The 21390-nt window shown below is 32.3% G+C and overlaps 1 protein-coding gene across 1 annotated transcript; it reads left to right on the top strand.

Annotated features, from left to right (window-relative positions):
• Positions 1-2465: 2465 nt before the first annotated feature.
• On the top strand, positions 2466-19405 carry LOC134710346 (isthmin-like). Its single transcript, XM_063570691.1, has 6 exons — positions 2466-2966; positions 10384-10807; positions 12077-12214; positions 13485-13568; positions 16766-17174; positions 18941-19405. Exons 1-6 carry the CDS (start codon positions 2742-2744, stop codon positions 19038-19040), a joined length of 1380 nt encoding a protein of 459 aa, XP_063426761.1. The 5' UTR covers positions 2466-2741; the 3' UTR covers positions 19041-19405.
• The last annotated feature ends 1985 nt before the right edge of the window (positions 19406-21390 follow it).

The raw sequence follows: 21390 nt of genomic DNA, 5'->3' as shown, positions 1-21390 counted from the left end.
ACTCAGTCATAATATAAAGAGCTAGACCATATATCTTTCTATAGAATTTTAATTGATCTTTAAACACTTTAATTTTGCCTAAAATATTCCGTCACCGTGCCACTGAATATCTTCTAAAATTACTGCTGTCAAAAACATACAATATATATATAACAGCCTTTCTTGTTACTGATTATGTGCTGCCTTTATACTGGGACTATTATACTAGTTCATAATAGTCCCAATTTTATATAAACATTGGACATATATATAGCACTTCTCTGTAACTAGATAGCCGTTGCAGCTTTTCGTCAATTTTAACAGCATCCTCTAACACTTCAGTATTGCACGTTTCTTTCATTTTGAGAAATTTTGCTTCCAAGTCTTTCGAATGTGTCACTGTGCTCCACATCTTTTAACTCTTTTGGTCAATTCTTCTTCTCCGTCTTTTCTTTATATGATGAAGACAATCTTTCAATAAGTTTAAATTAAGGGAGACGGATTTATTTAAGTTATTCCAAACTGGCTTGTTTCCTATCCCATATTTAAACTTTATGTAACATTGTAATAATGTATCTTGTATTTTTTATTAATAAATACTGTTTAAACTAATAGCTAGTATGTCATTAGCTGCTTGTAGTTCTCTGTTTTATGTATGTTGATCATTGTCATTTTTTGCTTAGTTTCTGCTGTTACATATTCTAACATCGTACTCGGACTTCTTTTAAACTGAGTTAAATCCGCGCATTGATGTGCGTTTGTTTATTCTACATTGGGCAGAGGTACACGGGAGGGTTGAGATCTCCTATAACATGTTTACTGACCACGCCGAAATTTTGAGCCTGTCCCAAGTGAGGAACCTCTGGTCTTTAGAGTTATCTAATATTGCATGTATGGTCAACTTGCAATAGTAAAATTATAAGTTTATACAAAAATGTCTGACCAATTACAAGGAGAATACAAAATGGGTCAATAATTCGACGTTTTTAATAGCCTGAATGGACTTAACATTCCTTGAGATTGCAAACGTTCTTGAGATATAAGTTCCGCATGCGTGTGTATAGATATTAATGATTTTTACTTATATGTATATGCATATAACAAAACATTTTAATATTATTAATTTATCTTCTTTAAAAAGTATTTGATGAGTATTCATTGAAGAAATAAATTTATACCCAGTGATAAGGAACGTTAGTTTGCACTTGACTCTGTGATGTCTACGTACTCATCATGTTCATAGATCGGTTAAAAACCCAAAACGAAAGTTACGCCAGTAATGCCGGGAAATCTAGGCGATAGCAATACAATTGAATGCCTTCACTATGTCCACTATCATCCGCTGTCGCACATGTTCCTTGAATTTTGAAACTGAAACTTATTATTTGACAGTCCAACCTTTAGAAGGTAGTAAATAAGCAGGCCTGGGGAATCTCATGTAAAGTTTGTACGATCACAGAAAATAATTACAGACTCTCGGTCTTAATGATATTAATATCATGGTAATGGAACATGGTTATAAGGTGACCAATATCCTTATTTCAGCAATCGCGACAAGATCTACTAAAAAGGTAACAAAGCGTAAATTGTTAGTCTACCTCTTTGACTTCGAGAACAACGATTTTAGTTTAGGTTTTGGGCACAATCTTTATTAGATAAACTGAATAAAGAAAATATTATAACCCATACAAGATCAACAAAAAGTGTTAATATTAGAAACATTAATTACTAGTCTACATTGCTAAAATCTTGCAATTAATGAAGTGACATGTACATTTATTCAGATGAGTTCTTTACACCTCAAGTTAATTCTGTTGAAATAACTGACTGACAGGATTGCTGTCAAATAAAGAAGTTTATGTTTGTTTTAATGTAAATTGCATGCTTACTAGATAAAAATATTCGTTAATGGAGTCTTTTAGAAGTTGATGCATTTTATGTATAAAAACTTTCTGCCCTGAACTTTCGGGTATTCTTCAGATTAAGACATGTTGATGGGAAGCTGTCGTTGCTCGAGCATAGTGCAAGAACCGGAAATGTTTTAATCTGTCAGTGTAAACTGTCTAGTTGTTTCAGTTATTCCATCAATAATGGCATTGTAGATATAACTGATAGAAGTTTTTACTTTTAAGAATGGATTGGGAGCTTCATTAATGTCAAATAAATCTAACAAAACTCACCACTTCACTTGCTCTCAGATCCGAAGAGGTCAAATTAATTGACAGTACAGTGTAATCAAGTTTTTTGCAATTGTTTACTGTTAGGACTGCGAAAGATACAATAAAATTAGATAATTTTACCATAATTTCCTCGTCTTTAAATAGGCAAAATGTACTTAACCCAAGTGTTATTTCTATCACTTTGTATTCTATAATGATAGGTATTTGAATAGATAAAAGTTAATAATGATGGAACAGATTTATTTGAAGTGTACTTATCGCTGTAATTATCTACCATGGCCATTTGGTTACCATCATTAACACGAACAACGGCCAGAGAACAAAATGACCACAAAGGATTATTATGAGAAGAATAATTATGAGGAAAGTATCTACTAATCGAGTGCCTTTGAAATAAGCATTGAGAGAACTAATGGATTAAAGTTCTTGTATTATCTGGCACCTGTTGATCGCCTGTACATTTAACAGTAACATTTAGTGTTAAATAAAAATGCACTGGTTTTGAAAAATACTACGAAGATAGATTAAAACACGTGGGTGAAAAAAAATATCCGGTCACTAATTAGCAGTTAATCTGTTCTTATGAGTAGTGACGTGTGTATGCCACCTACAACGCAAGAACGTCCAGATGTACACGATAATCGGAAAACACCGAAACAAATCTGTTTATGTGTTATAGAGAAGTTGAATATGATGTTTCTAGTTTTCTTTATATGCTATTTATCTTGGAGTATTCCCGCTAATTATGGACTGTTTACCTCAGGGTCATCTTATTCTAACGTCTCTTTGGACTATGACAACACACAGGTAAGACTTGAGTTTTTCACGGTAGATACGTAAACGACACGGAGTCACGAAGTACAAGATATTTGAGGGGAACATGTACTGTAATATGTCCGCATTGTTTATCATGTAGTTTGTAAATACTAAAATTCAAGTTTATAACATATTTCAAACCGATAATGATTTGGTTTCTTTGCATGGTACTGCTTTTGATATTAAAATTGAGAATGGAAATTCCCGCACCCGGAGGCGTCCTTCAGCTGGCCCCTAAACAAATATATACTAGTTCAGTGATAATGAACGCCATACTAATTTCCAAATTGTACACAAGAAACTAAAATTAAAATAATACAAGACTAACAAAGGCCAGAGGCTCCTGACTTGGGACAGACGCAAAAATGCGGCGGGGTTAAACATGTTTGTGATATCTCAACCCTACCCCTTGTGATATCTCAACCCTACCCCTATACCTCTAACCAATGTAGAAAAGTAAACGCATATAACAATACGCACATTAAAATTCAGTTCAAGAGAAGTCCGAGTCTGATGCCAGAAGATGTAACCAAAGAAAATAAACAAAATGACAATAATACATAAATAACAACAGACTACTAGCAGTTAACTGACATGCATACTTTATATACTGACAAATTCCATAACAAAAAGTTTTAAAGAATTTCCGATGTGAAAATTATCATTTGTCGTTAAATGTTTGTGGTCCGCTATATTAGTTGATAACTTATGTTTTTGTTTATCTATTACCTAGGATTGAGTTTAAAGACAATACCAAGCATTTTACCGTTCTAACATTTAGACTCAAAATACGCTTGTCAAGATTTCTCTTTTACAAATACAAATGTTGTAAAGAGAATTTCGCACAAGCTACAACATGTACAAGGTAACAATATAGGTTGATCACATATTAATGAACCAAACAATTGTCTCAGCGTCTAATAATGGGTTGGGTTTAATAAGATAATGCCATATCAATGTATTTTAATTAATCGTCTTATTGTAAATTTATAGTTAATCAAATATGTAAATACAGAACGATTTTGAAATAAATATTCTTAACAAAAAATTGAACAACTCCCGGCATAACCAATTGGTAACATTTGACCCCATATTTTTATTTGAAATTTCGGAATAATTTATAAAAAGCAATTCTTTCGTAGAATTTAAACCAGTCAATTGTTTGGTGTTTTCTCCAGAAAGAAAACTTAAGTTTCCCCAATATGAACAATTAAAAAAATCTTTAATTCCGTTTCAAAGCATTTTAGCGTTAAAAAGACAAGGTCCGTTACCTCTAGTTTTTATATTGAAAATTAAAAGTACATTAACCGAGAAATCTTCTACAGAAATTCTATAACATCTATCGGTGAACATTTAGACACCCCAGCTACTATAATGCCATTTTTGGTTTTGATGCACTTCAGTGTTTAACTTATTTGACATTGCAAACGTTTGTTTCGAGCGTACATCATGTACATGATAAAAGTTCTTCCAGAAATGCGTGTCGTGTCGCATGAATCGGTATCACACGTTTATTATGTATGTATTACAAGAGACCCAACACGATGAGTTGGATTTGAATATGACGTGCAGCAGTTTATAGAAATACATTCCACCGTACTATGAAACACGATTCCAACTAAATTGCGCTTACTCCTGTTATGTCTGATTAACCACAAAATATGGAAAACAAAACTTTAGTTTGAAGCTTATTTAGTTTGCAAAGCCTGTGGATTTGAACCTAGTTTTCCTGAAGTTATTGGCGAGGTGGAGCAGGCTTCGATGATACCACTAATGCGTTTCATCGTGCATTTTAAAGGATGCGTCATAGTTTTTGCCGATGGTATGTTATTTTTTTCTATCCCAAAGAACAAATCAAATTGTCGAAATAAAATATATTCAACTGCTATATCACCAATAGCGTATGCGAGTACGGACAAACACTCTAAATATATTCATTTTTAACCATTCGAAAGAAAATTGCCTTTGACAAACAATTTTAGTACCAAAGTCTCCGAAGAGAGATTTAAATGCTTTACAAAACATGTCAATCCTGCAATATAACAATGAATAAATATATTAATTGCAGAAATTCATAAACGTTTAAATTAAGACTTCAGATTTGCTTTTCAAGTATTACTATAGTACACTATATATAGTTGTACTTGGTTCGACTAAGCTTATAAAATATCCTCATAATTTTGTAAGTTTTTAAAACTTGAGATTGATAAATATGGAATATTATCTTTATTTAGCAGATATTTTTCTTGAATTTATGATTTTTGAATGGACATAACATTTGCAACACACTAATGAAAGGACTGCCAGTTATCTTATTTATAGATGAGCTAGAATTGATTTTTTTTTTTATCTTTTTCATTCTTAAAATAATAATAACAGATTGGTTAAAACACTAAAATCGAAGTCGGTGACCTTATGATTATTTTATATAAAAAATTAAAAGAATTGTTACTTTAAACCTCCGCCCTAGTCAAGTAAAAACTATCATAATTGTGACTCAATCATCCATTCCAAGTCAGTTAAGTTCAATGCGAATTAAACATTTTGTAGATAAACAAGTATGGACACAGACGCAAATTGTCAGTGGGGTTAAAGGTCGTTACAAATGTATTGAAAGCTAGACTGGAAATGTGTATTAACAAATTGAGTTGATGTGTACATGTATTCATTCAAATGCATTGACTGATAAAAAGGTGGCTTTAACTTCCACCCCTCTCTATGAATTAGTTGTTTGAGTGTTTGAATATGGAGTTTGTTAATAAATAGCTGCACTCTAAGCGCATGATATGTCTTGATTCCTTTAAAGCTTGCTTAAAGGTTGAACCATTTTGTTTTGTACAATTATTAGTCTATTTGTTTTCTCATTTCATTTGTTTTTAAATGTCATTTTAAGGTCTTTTATAGCTGACTGTGCTGTATGAGCTTTTGTCATTGTTGAAGGCTATTTGGGGACCTGTAGTTGTTAATCGTGTTTTAAATTTTGGAATGTAGCTGAAGTCAACAGACATAGACAATTCACCCAAGTTTTATAAAATGATGTGGAAGTGTTTATGTGAATAATTAAGATGGGAAAAAAGTAAAGTGTCAAAGTGACAACAACCCAACCATAGAGTAGACAACAGCTGAAGACCTCCAATGGGTTTTCAATGTAGCCAGAAACTCCTGCACTTATAGGTGTCCAAAAACTATAAAATCCCTTATTTTTTTTAGCATATATAAAAATTCATAACACCAGAAATGTATAATCTGAAATTTATTACAATCAAAAGGGACCTTAGGTCAATAGTGTAAACAATTCCCCAAAGTTTAATTAAAGGTGATGAACGCATTTTTGTGTTATTGTTCAAAATTGGAAAATTCTCTCTTTTTTAAGGATAAAATCTCTCTTCATAACATGGAAATGGAAATTCTAAAATTTATAAAATCGATGTGGAGCTAATGTCAATAGATATAAACATTTCAACAAAGTTTCTTGAGAGTAGGGGGAAGTGTTTTCTAGTTATTGTCTGAAGTGTCGATGATGGACTGATAGACAACAGTATACTATAATATGTTGTGTGTGAGGCATTGGTATAATAAAATGGTTTTGAATGAATAATGATTAGAAACTGTTTAATGCAGTTATTGAGGGAACGACAGTGAAGAAATTGCTGAAATCAATGCGTTTGAATCCTAAGAATTCAATTTTTGTAGATAAACAACTTTTATACTTAAATAGATGTAAGCTTGTGAGAAGGTGTCGTTTTTTCCCAGTTTCGTCCTTCTTATTTTAGGTCAATCTAAGTGCATAAGATCATCTTGTGTGGTTATTACATATCTTACTACATTCGTTTGAAGATTTGTTTGTAAAGTAGATATCGGATAAAAACATATCATTCCACTGCTGTTTATTGATAGGTTCTTAATCACAAATAACACAAACCTCTTTTTATCAAAATAAATGATAAAAAAGGAATTAGAAAGTTCAATCTAGTAATTACAAGGAACAAGAAATGCATTTTTGCATCTATATCATGATCTGATAGTTATATATCATCCATCACAATTTAACAACAATGAAAACAGAAGATGCTTAATGATAATTAATTACAATGCACCGCTGTATACCATATGATGATTCGGATCAGTGCGCCTTTTTGGATACAAACATCTTACTAACATTCTGTAGTTTTAAATATAGAAATATTCAGAAAATCTGGCCTTTGAATAACATTTTTTTTCTGGAGCGTTAATGATGAACTTCAGTGTTTAGTTTTGAAATTATCACGGAATTTACTTCGTCCTCTGTTTCTGGACAGAATACAGAATATGAGGAAATATATTGTATGAGAATCAGTTTAAAACCTTGACATATTTTAATGTAAAATTATTTTGGTGCGGATGGATAAGAAGTTATAAAACGACGTGGGTTTTAAGCAAATATAAATTTTAGAAGTAAAAAACATACAAAATAATCTTTTTATTATTAAATATGTTACATTTTAAAGAGATAAACATATACCGTTTGGAAATTTAAAAAAAATCATACAATTATATATATAGTATACCATTTTTTAGTCAGTATTGTAGGTTTATTTACTAGTAAAACAGTTATTTTAAGTAAGTCAGCGATTACTGAATTAGTCAAAAGACCAATAAATAATTTCTTAAAATCTGATTTGTTTTGTCATACTTAGAAATATAAGTGTATTTACGATATCATCAAACATTTTACTGCATGTATGGACTAGCTTCGTGTTGAAAAAGTGCTTAAAAAAGCGTAATGTAATTCTTTAAGGCACTCGATTATTTTTGTCAACATTTTCCACAAAAAGCTGTTAGCAGCATAAATATATGCTATTTTTTTTTAAACTAAACCAATACCGGTTCTGGACCTGCAATGATGCATACATTTGCATGTATTCTATAGCATGCTTGTCCAATCCCTTTCATTTGAAACAAAGTAAAAATTTCTTTGTAAAATATAACATTACCAGCAAACAGGAAGTTAAAATTGTTAAACGCTACAACTCTTTATTATCAAACTGGAGACACACTATACAATCAGTAACTACCACAGAAGACAAGAACACATTAACGAACATTTTCTTCTGAACAACGAGTGTTGTAAAATACCAAATTATCTGCAAATAGGAAGTGTTTGAACAGGAGATGCAAATATTTGTTACTCGCTACAACTCATAATTATTAAGCCGCATGCAGATCAAAAATGGGAAGACATTTCCTTTCATTGAAGAGAAGAAATTTTGACAAAGGTCTTTCGGAAGGAAAGAGTCGAGCAATCAACGACCTGTTTCCGCCATTGGCGACACCGGTAAAAACAAATTTGTTGATGACATAGAGATGAATATCTATCTAGCAACAACATACGAATGTCTTCATAAAAATATACGCATTTGTTTTGAAGAAATGATAATCTTATGATAATTGCAAAAACGTTTTTACTAGTTTATTATCTATAAAAACCTATTTTAAGACTTTTCCTTCATATCAGCATCTAAGAAAAAAAAGGGAGGAATGATCTGATATTCGCTTTAAAAAATGTGTTAATTTCACGTTCAGTATTACGCGTTTTATCCAGTTTCCCCTCAATAGCATAGATTAGTCAAATCAAAAGGCTATAGTAATCCTAACTGACAATTTTGAAAACTTGCATGTTCATCACCTATTTCAATTACTAAAGGTAAATGCTTTAAAGAAGCAGTCAGTGTAGTGTCCGGTATTGTGTATCTGATGAAAGGGTGGCTACGTGTTATATACTCATATAGCTCATTGGTGTACATACAAATTCAGACCATTCCTTTGGCGGGATTAGTACACAAGAAAGCATTGCATCTGTCTGTGATCAGAGACATAGACCGCTCTGTCAGAGCAGTACTGTCATTTCGGGTATTCATGGAAGCCCAACAATGTTAAAACTGCAATCAACTTATTTTGGGAAATTTATTTTAATCCTTTAGCAGGGATTGAAGTCAATCTTGATTATTATGTGTGTGTATATATATATAGTTGTAAATGTTGTCGTATTTCTGTTTCATTGAAGTTCAATCCCTCAGTTCGACTCATTTTATTCATATTGTTACTATTTTGCTATTTTGCCATCTAACTGATTTCTCGTATTGTTTTTAAGCTTTAACTTTAACAACTATCTTGGTAAGAATAATTTTATCTTCCTTTATGTCACTCATCAGTAAATGCTCTTTTAGCCTGTCTTTGACTTATCATAAGATCTCACACAGAAACTCTTTGATAAAACATTTCAAACAGTGAATTCTGATCTCTATCATCGTGTTCACGTGGAGGCGCGTGTCATCCTTAACGCCTTTTCTCTTTGAAGTATATCAGTGATGTACCTATTCTTTGATGCCAAAATCACTCTTATTTGTTTTAGAAAAAAAGGTAGCTTCTGAAACTATTTGATAAGAAATCAATGTTATGATTCATATTAATCATGTTTATTTTCGGGGTAATTATAAATAATGATGCTGTTTTATTGTCACCATCTGTAAAGAAATAAAGGAACATAATGCAGGCCATTAACAACGTAAGCCATCGCGACATGATCAGAATTATTTGATATCTATCATCTTTTTTTTAATGCACCCTCCGCTACGACGGGGGCATTAAACAAATCGCTCTTATTATAGTGTATATCCTTGTTCTTCTGTACGTACGTCCGTGTGTACTTCCGTTCTCTAACTTTAGTTTGCCCCAACCAAATGTGATGAAACTTATACACAATGTTAAATACCCCAAAACACTGATGAAGTTTAAATTTTGCAAGTGTCGCACAAGTTGTTCTCGAGTTATGCTCAGTTACAAATGGAAAATGTAGATTTTTTTCTTTCGTTTTTTTTACTTCAGTTTGCACAGTTTTATTACCTTAGTACACTTCAAGTTAGAATTTTGGTGGCGTCACTTTATCCGTTCTAAAGTTATGCGACTTTACAAATTGAAAAATTGCCAAATTTCTTTTTCTTTTTCCTTTTGTTTTTTTTTTTGTCCTCCGTTTTCTAAATTTAATTTGCCTCAAACGAATGTTATGAAACTTATTACCACAAAATACAGATCAAGTTCATATTTTGGTGGCGTCGCTGATACTGTTATAGAGTAATATGCCCTTTTAAAAATGAAAAAAGATGCTGATTTTTGGTTTCCGTTCTATAACTTATTAAAGTTTGCCCATACTTAATGTTATAAAACTGTCAAGCAATGTTTATTACCAAAACAATCAGATCAAGTACAAATTTAGGTAGCGTCACTTTCTATACAGTTAAGTTGAGTTATGTTTCCCATAGACACATTCCCTATTCATTCTGTTTTCTGATGCTTTCTTTGATATTTTGATTTGTTAACTTGTTTATATTTTATAAATGCATAGGTCGCTGTAACTTTATTTTTTTTTCAGACAGAAGATGTGAATTCTACTGAAAGAAAGAATAGCGGGAACTTGTTATTTAATTTGACTGGTTTTTCATCAAAATATAATAATGACGATGACAATTTTATGTTAGAGCAAATTCGATTAACTAAACAAAGAAAACGACACAAAGGAAAAAGGAAGAAAAATAAAAAACGTAAGAAAAAGAAGACTAAAAATAATTCTATAGAAAACATAAATAATGGCGGTCGTAGACGCAGAAAAAATAAGAAATGTAAAAAGTGTGGAAAAGGGAAGAAACTTCAAAGGACAAAATTTCGCCAGCATATGTTTAAACTGGAGCCAAATACTATAAGACATATCATAGAAAGAGTTGCGGAAGAAGCCCTACAAAAAGGCGCTGGTTCCATGGATTTTGGTTTAAACTATAATCCATTTGAGTCATCAAAAAGTAAGTAGACATTGTGATTCAGTTTATTTGTTGATTTCTTGATACAGCTTCAAAATAAAGAAGAACATATGAAATTAAGCAGATGTAGTGTAATTGTCAAAGATCAACTCATGATTACCACACAGCCCACTAAACAATGAGGAAAACAACAGTGAATTACCAGTAGTAGGCTTTATAAAAGGCACAAACATGACACAATGTGAAACAATTCAAACGAGAAAACAAATATATCTGTTTAAGTTCACATCAATTTATTTTTTTCTACCATGTCAGTGTTTGTCGAGCCTGCAACATTTATGTCCCGAAAGCGAGACATGATCCTAGATTCCGTCGAAGGCGGAGGCTTCAGCATCGTCAATATCTTGGTCCAGTCTGTAGTATTTAGCATTTTTTCACATTGAAAACTTTGTCAAAACTACATCGAATATTTTGAAATTTGGATAGATAGTATTGGAATCTGGTATTAGGGAAAAACTAATCGATCACAAAGCCCGCAGCCTGCATTATATTACTGTCTCAAGTTCCGTGGTTCTCGTTTGTTGCTGTCTGACATAATTTCTTTTATTTGATTCTCAATGATTAGCTTGTCTTTTTTCATTGTATCATTTTTAGTTCATTCTGGGTCTATTACAGCTGGCATTAAACGAGGGGTTTTCTTCATTGATGAAGGATATGCGGGAATTGCAGTTGTTTACATTCTTGTCCTTTGGTCTTTGCTCGAAGATTGCCTTATCGGTAATCTTGCCGTATTTTCCTTTTTTAGTAAAATGTTACATAAAATATTTTTTTTTATAAAGTATCTTTTAATTTGGTATCTAGTTATAAAAAGAGGCACACCATACCAAGGGGACATTTAAGACACCTAAGTCAAAGATAAGCTGACACGCCTTCGCATAAACAAACAACAAGGAACACAAATAAAAACTACAAAATACAGAATTATTGAGCAACACTAACTCTACCAATAACTGATCTTTGGTGTCATATAAATACACAGTAGATAAGTAAACTTTAAACATTGCAAATAAATAAATATTTGATTATTTTGTTATTAATAATAAGAAACCAACTGGTTTTCTGAACAAGATGATCAGAACAGAGAAGCCATGCATTCAGATAATTTCAAAAAAAGACAAATAAACAATTGTTCAAGGAAATAAACCGTTATAAGGATATGTATGATGTGATGGTTTTGAGTGTATTTTACAGATTAGACAATTTGTCATATAAGATTATTATAGTTTACATGTAAATCTTAACTGTTTAAAGATTCAGTTGACCAGTGGTCCACTTGGGGAGAGTGTAGTGTGACTTGTAACAGCGGACAGAAAAGTCGGTCAAGAGGATGTGGAATGTCATGTAGAGAGACGGAGACGATGGTCTGCTTTATGCCATCCTGTAAGAGAGGTAACTTACGAAGTTCAATATAAACGTTAAAGTAATAATAAAAAGTTTGAAAAGAACATGATAGATATAATTGTTATTGGTCTTCTTGGGTCACGCCTCATGTAAAGACAATAACTGTTTAGTGTCTTTGAATATCAGCTGTATTTGTAGGAGGCTAAGAAACTGGTGTAAAGCGAGTTTCGAGTACAAACACAGCTGATATTAAGAGACACTAAGCAGTTACTGTCTTTATTCTGCAATTAATTGTGTACGTATTTGCCCATCCGAATCGTTGAATTTGTTTTTAAAAGAAATTGCCATGATTTAAACTTGGACCGCAAATTGATCTGGGGCGTATACAGTAATTTGTCATAACTGTTCGATCGTATAGTAGAAAGTTCGATTGGATGATGCAATTAAATATCTAGAAGAACACATATTAATGAATAGTGGCAACATTTTTGGGTTGATTAGTTTATAACTTGTCTGTTCGACAACATAAAAATCAGAGGAAATCAAAGATGTATGCAGTTTAAAAGATTCAATTAAACATATATACCTGTAAATTAAATTTACAATGAAAAACTGTATTTACAATGAAAAACTTTATAAGGCAACGATTCACTTTATGTGAGTTTTATAAATATATTCTTGAAAACCATTAGGCGAAATCTATATGCAAAAAGATAGACAGAATAAAAGGCTTTATTTCTTAAATTTGGAGTTTGACTTCTGCTAGGCTCGATGAATTTTCGGTTTATCAAAGTTTGGTATTTTTTTCGGCTAACGATCAACCTTGAATATATTGATACACATTTAGGATTCGAAAAATATTTATCTTAGTATTTCAAAGAAATCTTATCCATATACCGAGATTAAATTTCCTCGGAAAAAAATCTTCTGTAAATATCATAAACTAACAACACACATTTAATTAGATACAGCTATTATATATTTTTTCAATTAGATCTGTTATAAAGTTTCACTTTCAATTAGTGAATTTGCATATATTTAAACTGAGTTCGCTTTTATACCGTTATCCGCGGCGTAAACTTTAATCCACCATATTCTACCTAAGAAAACGCCTCTACCAGGCCAAGAACATAACAGTTGTTATCCATTCATTTTATGTGGTTGAGCTTTTGATTTTGCCATTTAATTATGGACTTTCCGTTTTGAATTTTATTCGGTGTTCAGTAATTTTGTGATTTTACTTTATAACGCACAGAATATTGTTTGACGTCTGAATCAAAATCATACGAGTAACTTAATAAAAATATATTTATTGTAGAAAAGAAGCCCAAAGGTGACGTTGCTTCCAAGGAATTTAATAGATACTTTCCATCGTCAGGATCAATAGAGTATATTAATGAAGGTATGAACAGTTACAGGAAGTCTAAGTAGTTTATGTACAGGGTATATCAGTAGAGTATATTAATGAAGGTATGAGTAGCAACAGGAAGTATAAGATTTTTTTACAAGATATATTAGTAGAGTGTATCAATGAAGATATAAGTAGTAGCAGGAAGTCTAAGTAGTTTATGTACAATGTATATTAGTAGAGTATATTAATGAAGATATGAGTAGTAGCAGGAAGTATAAGTAGTTTTTTTACAAGATATATTAGTAGAGTGTATCAATGAAGATATAAGAAGTAGCAGGAAGTCTAAGTAGTTTATGTACAGGGTATATGATCAGTAGAGTATATTAATGAAGGTATGAGCAGTAACAGGAAGTCTAAGTAGTTTATGTACAAGGTATGTCAGTAGAGTATATTAATGAAGGTATGAGCAGTAACAGGAAGTCTAAGTAGTTTATGTCCAGGGTATATCAGTAGAGTATATTAATGAAGGTATGAGCAGTAGCAGGAAGTCTAAGTAGTTTATGTACAGGGTATATCAGTAGAGTATATTAATGAAGGTATGAGCAGTAACAGGAAGTCTAAGTAGTTTATGTCCAGGGTATATCAGTAGAGTATATTAATGAAGGTATGAGCAGTAGCAGGAAGTCTAAGTAGTTTATGTACAAGGTATATCAGTAGAGTATATTAATGAAGATATAAGTAGTAGCAGGAAGTCTAAGTAGTTTATGTACAATGTATATTAGCAGAGTATATTAATGAAGATATGAGTAGTAGCAGGAAGTATAAGTAGTTTCTTTACAAGATATAATAGTAGAGTGTATCAATGAAGATATAAGTAGTAGCAGGAAGTCTAAGTAGTTTATGTACAGGGTATATCAGTAGAGTATATCAATGAAGGTATGAGCAGTAACAGGAAGTCTAAGTAGTTTATGTACAGGGTATATAAGTAGAGTATATTAATGAAGGTATGGGCAGTAACAGGAATTCTAAGTAGTTTATGTACAGGGTATATCAGTAGAGTATATTAATGAAGGTATGAGCAGTAGCAGGAAGTCTAAGTAGTTTATGTACAGGGTATATCAGTAGAGTATATTAATGAAGGTATGGGCAGTAACAGGAATTCTAAGTAGTTTATTTACAGGGTATATCAGTAGAGTATATTAATGAAGGTAAGGGCAGTAACAGGAATTCTAAGTAGTTTATTTACAGGGTATATCAGTAGAGTATATTAATGAAGGTAAGGGCAGTAACAGGAAGTCTAAGTAGTTTATGTACAGGGTATATCAGTAGAGTATATCAATGAAGGTATGGGCAGTAGCAGGAAGTCTAAATAGTTTATGTACAGGGTATACCAGTAGAGTATATTAATGAAGGTATGAGAAGTTACAGGAAGTATAAGTAGTTTATTTACAAGATTTATTTGTAGAGTGTATCAATGAAGATATATGTAGTAGCAGGAAGTCTAAGTAGTTTATGTACAAGGTATATTAGTAGAGTATATTAATGAAGGTATGGGCAGTAGCAGGAATTCGAAGTAGTTTATGTGCAGGGTATATTAGTAGAGAATATTAACGAAGGTATGAGCAGTAACAGCAATTCTTAGTAGTTTAATTACAGGGTATATCAGTAGAGTATATTAATGAAGGTAAGGGCAGTAACAGGAAGTCTAAGTAGTTTATGTACAGGGTATATCAGTAGAGTATATTAATGAAGGTATGAGCAGTAGCAGGAAGTCTAAGTAGTTTATAAAAAGGGTATATCAGTAGAGTATATTAATGAAGATATAAGTAGTAGCAGGAAGTCTAAGTAGTTTATGTACAGGGTATATCAGTATAGTATATTAATGAATGTATGAGCAGTAACAGGAAGTCTAAGTAGTTTATGTACAGGGTATATCAGTAGAGTATATTAATGAAGGTATGGGCAGTAGCAGGAATTCTAAGTAGTTTATGTACAGGGTATATCAGTAGAGTATATTAATGAAGGTATGAGCAGTATCAGGAAGTCCAAGTAGTTTATGTCCAGGGTATATCAGCAGAGTATATTAATGAAGGCATGGGCAGTAGCAGGAAGTCTAAGTAGTTTATAAAAAGGGTATATCAGTAGAGTATATCAATGAAGATATAAGTAGTAGCAGGAAGTCTAAGTAGTTTATGTCCAGGGTATATCAGTAGAGTATATTAATGAAGGTATGGGCAGTAGCAGGAAGTCTAAGTAGTTTATGTACAGGATATATCAGTAGAGTATATTAATGAAGGTATGAGCAGTAGCAGGAAGTCTAAGTAGTTTATGTACAGGGTATATCAGTAGAGTATATTAATGAAGGTATGGGCAGTAGCAGGAATTCTAAGTAGTTTATGTACAGGGTATATCAGTAGAGTATATTAATGAAGGTATGAGCAGTAGCAGGAAGTCTAAGTAGTTTATGTACAGGGTATATCAGTAGAGTATATTAATGAAGGTATGAGCAGTAACAGGAAGTCTAAGTAGTTTATGTACAGGGTATATCAGTAGAGTATATTAATGAAGGTATGGGCAGTAGCAGGAAGTCTAAGTAGTTTAAGTACAGGGTATATCAGAAGAGTATATTAATGAAGGTATGAGCAGTAACAGGAAGTCTAAGTAGTTTATGTACAGGGTCTTTCAGTAGAGTATATTAATGAAGGTATGAGCAGTAGCAGGAATTCTAAGTAGTTTATGTACAGGGTATATCAGTAGAGTATATTAATGAAGGTATGAGCAGTAACAGGAAGTCTAAGTAGTTTATGTCCAGGGTATATCAGTAGAGTATATTAATGAAGGTATGCTCAATAACAGGAAGTCTAAGTAGTTTATGTCCAGGTATATCAGTAGAGTATATTAATGAAGGTATGAGTAGTAACAGGAAGTCTTAGTAGTTTATGTCCAGGTACATCAGTAGAGTATATTAATGAAGGTATGAGCAGTAAAGGGAATTCTAAGTTGTTTATTTACAGGTTATGTTAAGATTTCTTTGTTCCTGAATATAATTATCTGGCAATTATTTAACCGTATAAGTTATATATTAAATTTAGTCCTGGTATCTATGATGAGTTTATTTACAGAAAGAAAACATTAAAAAAAGCCGTTCTATCAAACTTCGAATGAACTAAAACATATTAGTATGCCATTCATCGATAATATTGTTTCTCTTTCTTTGTCTGAAAATTATTTAGTTATGTGCATTTCAGATGTGGATACTTGTAAAGAATGGATAGATTGTAATAATCAAACAATAAAAACATACCTCAATAAGTCATATCTACCTTCCTGTCCGTGTTATTATCCTTTACATCTAGACTATAACAATAAAGTATGGGATAGACAAAAACAAAAACATTTCAAGTGGCTCAATATCATTATATCAGAGGAAGGTTTGAATGCTTATAAACCAAATGCTCAATACTGTATCCGGTCTAAGTTATATCGGGGCACTGAGACATTAGCAGCTCAATTCTGTTGTTATGATGATACCATGAGATTGATTACACGAGGTAAAAGTGCCGGAACTCCAAATCTGATATCACCGGAGATATCACAGGAACTTCATCACAAGCTGGATATCAGTCCATGGATTATCTGCAAGGGAGACTGGACTCGGTAAGATAGCTAATTAAAAGGACTTGAACCTATATGTATATTATAGACTTTATTAATTGCCTAAGTTGGTACGTTCGTTTAGGTATCAATTAATAATTTGATATAAGATCGTAATTTTCTAGAATTGACATTGAAGGCGACAATAGTTTACCGATGTTAAAATCTCGTAAATCGATTAAAAAACGAAAAACAAGGCAACAAATATTAGTTGAGGTTATCATATAAACTCAGGAGGGATGGAGAGCGAAATTCGTCGATAGTGTAAGATATCGACACATCGTATTCGTCAACCAATGCATGATGGTGATTGTTAAACAGATGTGGGGTCGACTTTAGTTGTTCTTCCTCATAACTGTGTCATCTGATGTTACAAAGTTGTTTAGTATTTCTTTCAACTTGGATGTCAACATTATTCCTTAAATGCCTGAAGCTGGGTTTATGTATCACTGATCGGGATTGGTTCAAACAACTGCCTTATTATCTGTTTTAGTTCTAACATTCACGACTAACGCAAACACAATGCGTCAGACGCTAGAGATGTATAAAAAAGTATGACAAAAATACTGAACTCATGAAGATAAATTAAAAACGGGAAGTCCATAAAAAGTGACAAAATTGAACCTTAGATTTATCAAACCAACGGAACATATAGAAAACAAATATCATATTTCTGACTTGGAACATACATTTTCGAAGAAAATTGGTAAATAAACCTGGTTCATATCGAGTATAACCTCTAACTTGTATGACAGGTTTTTCCGACGTAGTCGGTATAGTTTCGGTTTGTGTCCTTTGAACTTAAGGACGCTTAACTATGGCAACAGAACACGCATGCTCGAAAATCCTTTCTGTGATTGGACAAAATACTGTCATGGTGGGTGATTTGATTGTGTTTGAAAAAACGTCTCGTTAATTATATCGTGATGGAAAGCAAGTGAAAAATTATAAATATTTGAACTAGATCTTACAAAGATTTATATTTTTATTAAAATAATTGTTTCTCCAATAGCCCTTTGCATCCATGACAGCTGTTTATTCGGGACAATTATATAATTTTTAATGTAAAATTTGTTGTACGAACGTACATGACTTTTAGAACGTACCTACGCATGTGAGATTTTCGCGGGGTTTTAGTGAATGTAAACAGAGAGTTGCGAGGACCTTAAGTCATTGTGCTTCTGAAGGTTATCGAAATGATAGTTTTAAACATATACTCAAATTTAAATACGTCGGATATCTTTTTAAAGATAGTTCTTGTTTTTTTTATAGTTCATTATATTGGCAACATTGGGTACGTAATTACCTATGTCTGCGAGGAGCTATAGGAAGCAATTCGTTTAATAAACACAATGTAATTTACCATAAGAACTCCCTTAGCGTCCAAAACAGGGTCACTTTTACTATGATGGTTCGTAAAAAATTCTTCCCCGGAACGGGAAGTTGATATGCACTACTATTTTATTCAAATTTCAAAATATAGGACTGCCCGGCATATTTTCAACATTCTTCTAAGAATACAGTTTTATTGGATCTCTAAACGCCTAAGAATCGAATTTTAGGCGCTACCATGTTTATCTATACTGGTAACATGTCTTTCACACAGATATCATATCTGGGAACCAGTGCGTTAACAAATTAACGTATCTATGAATATTATATACACCCCCCTAACAAGATGCGTTGCTTGAGAAACCTATAAGACCGAAAAATACAACAACTATTACTGAATTAAGTGTTTATCAACTTAAATGTTCCCTTTTACACAGGTATAATGAGGTTATTCAGCCAAATAATGGTTTACACTGCAGAGACAATCCAAATGAGGAAGACTTAAAAATTCAAATTTTCCAGGCACAGAACTTTTAGCTCCTTAAAAGATTTTGGAAGGATAACTTGGTGGACCCTTTTCTGTAGGCTTGGAAGTACTGTGAATGACAATTAAAAGAAACGTCAAAATACATACAACATATTATGATTTGTCAACATCATGCTTGTTTAATATGTGAAAGTACACGTCAGTCCGCATTATGAACTGGTATATGTCCTGTTATCATGATATATACGGGTAGACCATATATTGGTCGGTTTTGTTATGATCCAGGAATAAAAACAGTGAGATAAATTGTTTTAGTTGTCATGGCTGAAGAGTAAAACAATGAAATAACATTGAAGATGTATATATAAAAAAAGATGGTGACCGCATTTAACACTTCCCCTTGCTAATAAATATAAATGTACACTACAGATGTCGTTTTACACAAATGTTTATCTTGGATATCATTAATCACAGTTCATTTGACATGAAAAGTTTGAAAGCCTTGAATACCCCAAAAACGAAAGTTATGACGCATCAACTAAAAATGACCTCTACATAACAGCAATCAAAATTAACTCATTATAGATACCAGGATCAAAGTTTTATATCAACGACAGACGCGCGTTTCGTCTAAAAAAGACTAATCATTGACGCTCGAATCAAACAATGTGTAAAAGGCCAAGTAGAGTGCTTTATAGAGCACTGAAAACCAAAATTTCCTAAAAGTTTTGCCAAACACAGCTAAGGTGATCTATTCCTGAGGTAGAAAAGCCTTAGTTTTGAAATTTGGCTGGTGGTACGCTCGGGGAAATAAATCTCCACCAGCAGTGGCATCGACCCAGTGGTTGCAATTAAACCAAGATCAAAATTTTATATTTACGCCAGACTTGCGTTTCGTCTAAAATGACTCATCAGTGACGCTCGAATCAAAAAATGTTTAAAAGGTCAAATAGAGTAGAAAGCTTAGAACGATTAACATTATTTAAAAGAATGGTACTCTCAGTTTGATATTACAAATACAAGAAAGTAAGAAGCACCAATGCTGTTAAGAAGGCCGCTTTAACTAGACATTTATAAAAAGTAAAATCACAAAAATACCGAACTGCGAGGAAAATTCAAAACTGAAAGTCCCCAATTAAATGGCAAACTCAAAAGCTTAAACACATCAAACCAATGGAAAACAACTCTCGCAATTTCTGACTTGGTACATCCATTTTCTTGTTTAGAAATGGTGGATTAATACTATTATAGCTAGCTTTACCTCTTGCTTGTATTACAGTCGCATAAAATTCCATTACAGTGACAACGATGTGTGAATAAAACAAATAGACATAATAAGGTAAAAATATAAAAATACAGTAGTCAATGTTGTGTTATAATCTTAATCACTAAAAAACCAAACAAATATGTAACAGAAACCCATAAAAAGCGTATAGACAAAGCACATAAGCAAAAATGCAAGACAAGAATACCAAAATGACAAAAATAGCACATTATCAGGCCTATTACAGGAGTCTGTAGTTCAATGGTTGTCGTTGGTTCGTGTCTGTCATATTTGATGTTTGTAAATTGTTTTGTTATAAATTAAGTCGGTAGTTTTCGCAATTAAATTATTTCAAATTTTGTAATAGCCACTATACGGTATAGGTTTTTCTCATTGTTGCAGAACGGACGGTTGCATACATCCATTTAATTTGAAATTTGGTGACTAGTTTTTTCATAGGCCATCTTGCCACATCATCCTTTTTTCAAAATTTAGATAACAGAATAATAATATAAGCACCCGCCTTGATTGTTATTGTTAGTTATTATTGGTTACACGAAAAGAAATTTTGGCACAGTACACAATGAAGTTGATGGTTAAAGATTTTGGTCAAGGTACTTAGTAGTTTATGATAAAGTTGAAGTCCAATCAATTTGAAACTTAGTACAACTGCCTAATTAAAGTTTAGACCCCAATTTCACGGTCCATTGAGCATGGAATATGATAGTGTACTATGGGCACATTTTTGTTTTTGTTTACATCACATTGATAAAGGAATTAGATATTGGTTTCTCATATTGATACTCAATATATTCCCCCACAACACTTATCATTGAGGAAATAATAATCTATGTTACTTTCAACCAAAGTAGAATTTGAAAAAAATCATGTTCCTTCACTGTATTGGATAACTTAATTACATAAATGGCCTCACTAAGTTAACAACGTTATATTGCTGGGTCTGGCAATTGCTACACGAAATCTCTTTCTTAATTATTAACATAAATTCTGTCAGCAATAAAAGCTTGCTTCAACGTTATTGTTAAACAACCTTTTGCAATCGAACACACAATAAGGAAACAACCGATACAGTTAGTTCTGTCTCATTACTTAAATTAAATCTACGTTTCGATATA

This window comes from Mytilus trossulus, chromosome 3 (assembly GCF_036588685.1).
Source record: "Mytilus trossulus isolate FHL-02 chromosome 3, PNRI_Mtr1.1.1.hap1, whole genome shotgun sequence".
Classification (NCBI taxonomy): Eukaryota; Metazoa; Mollusca; class Bivalvia; order Mytilida; family Mytilidae; genus Mytilus; species Mytilus trossulus.
The sequence above is the reverse complement of the archived record's forward strand: the minus strand, read 5'-3'. Positions and strand labels throughout refer to the sequence as shown.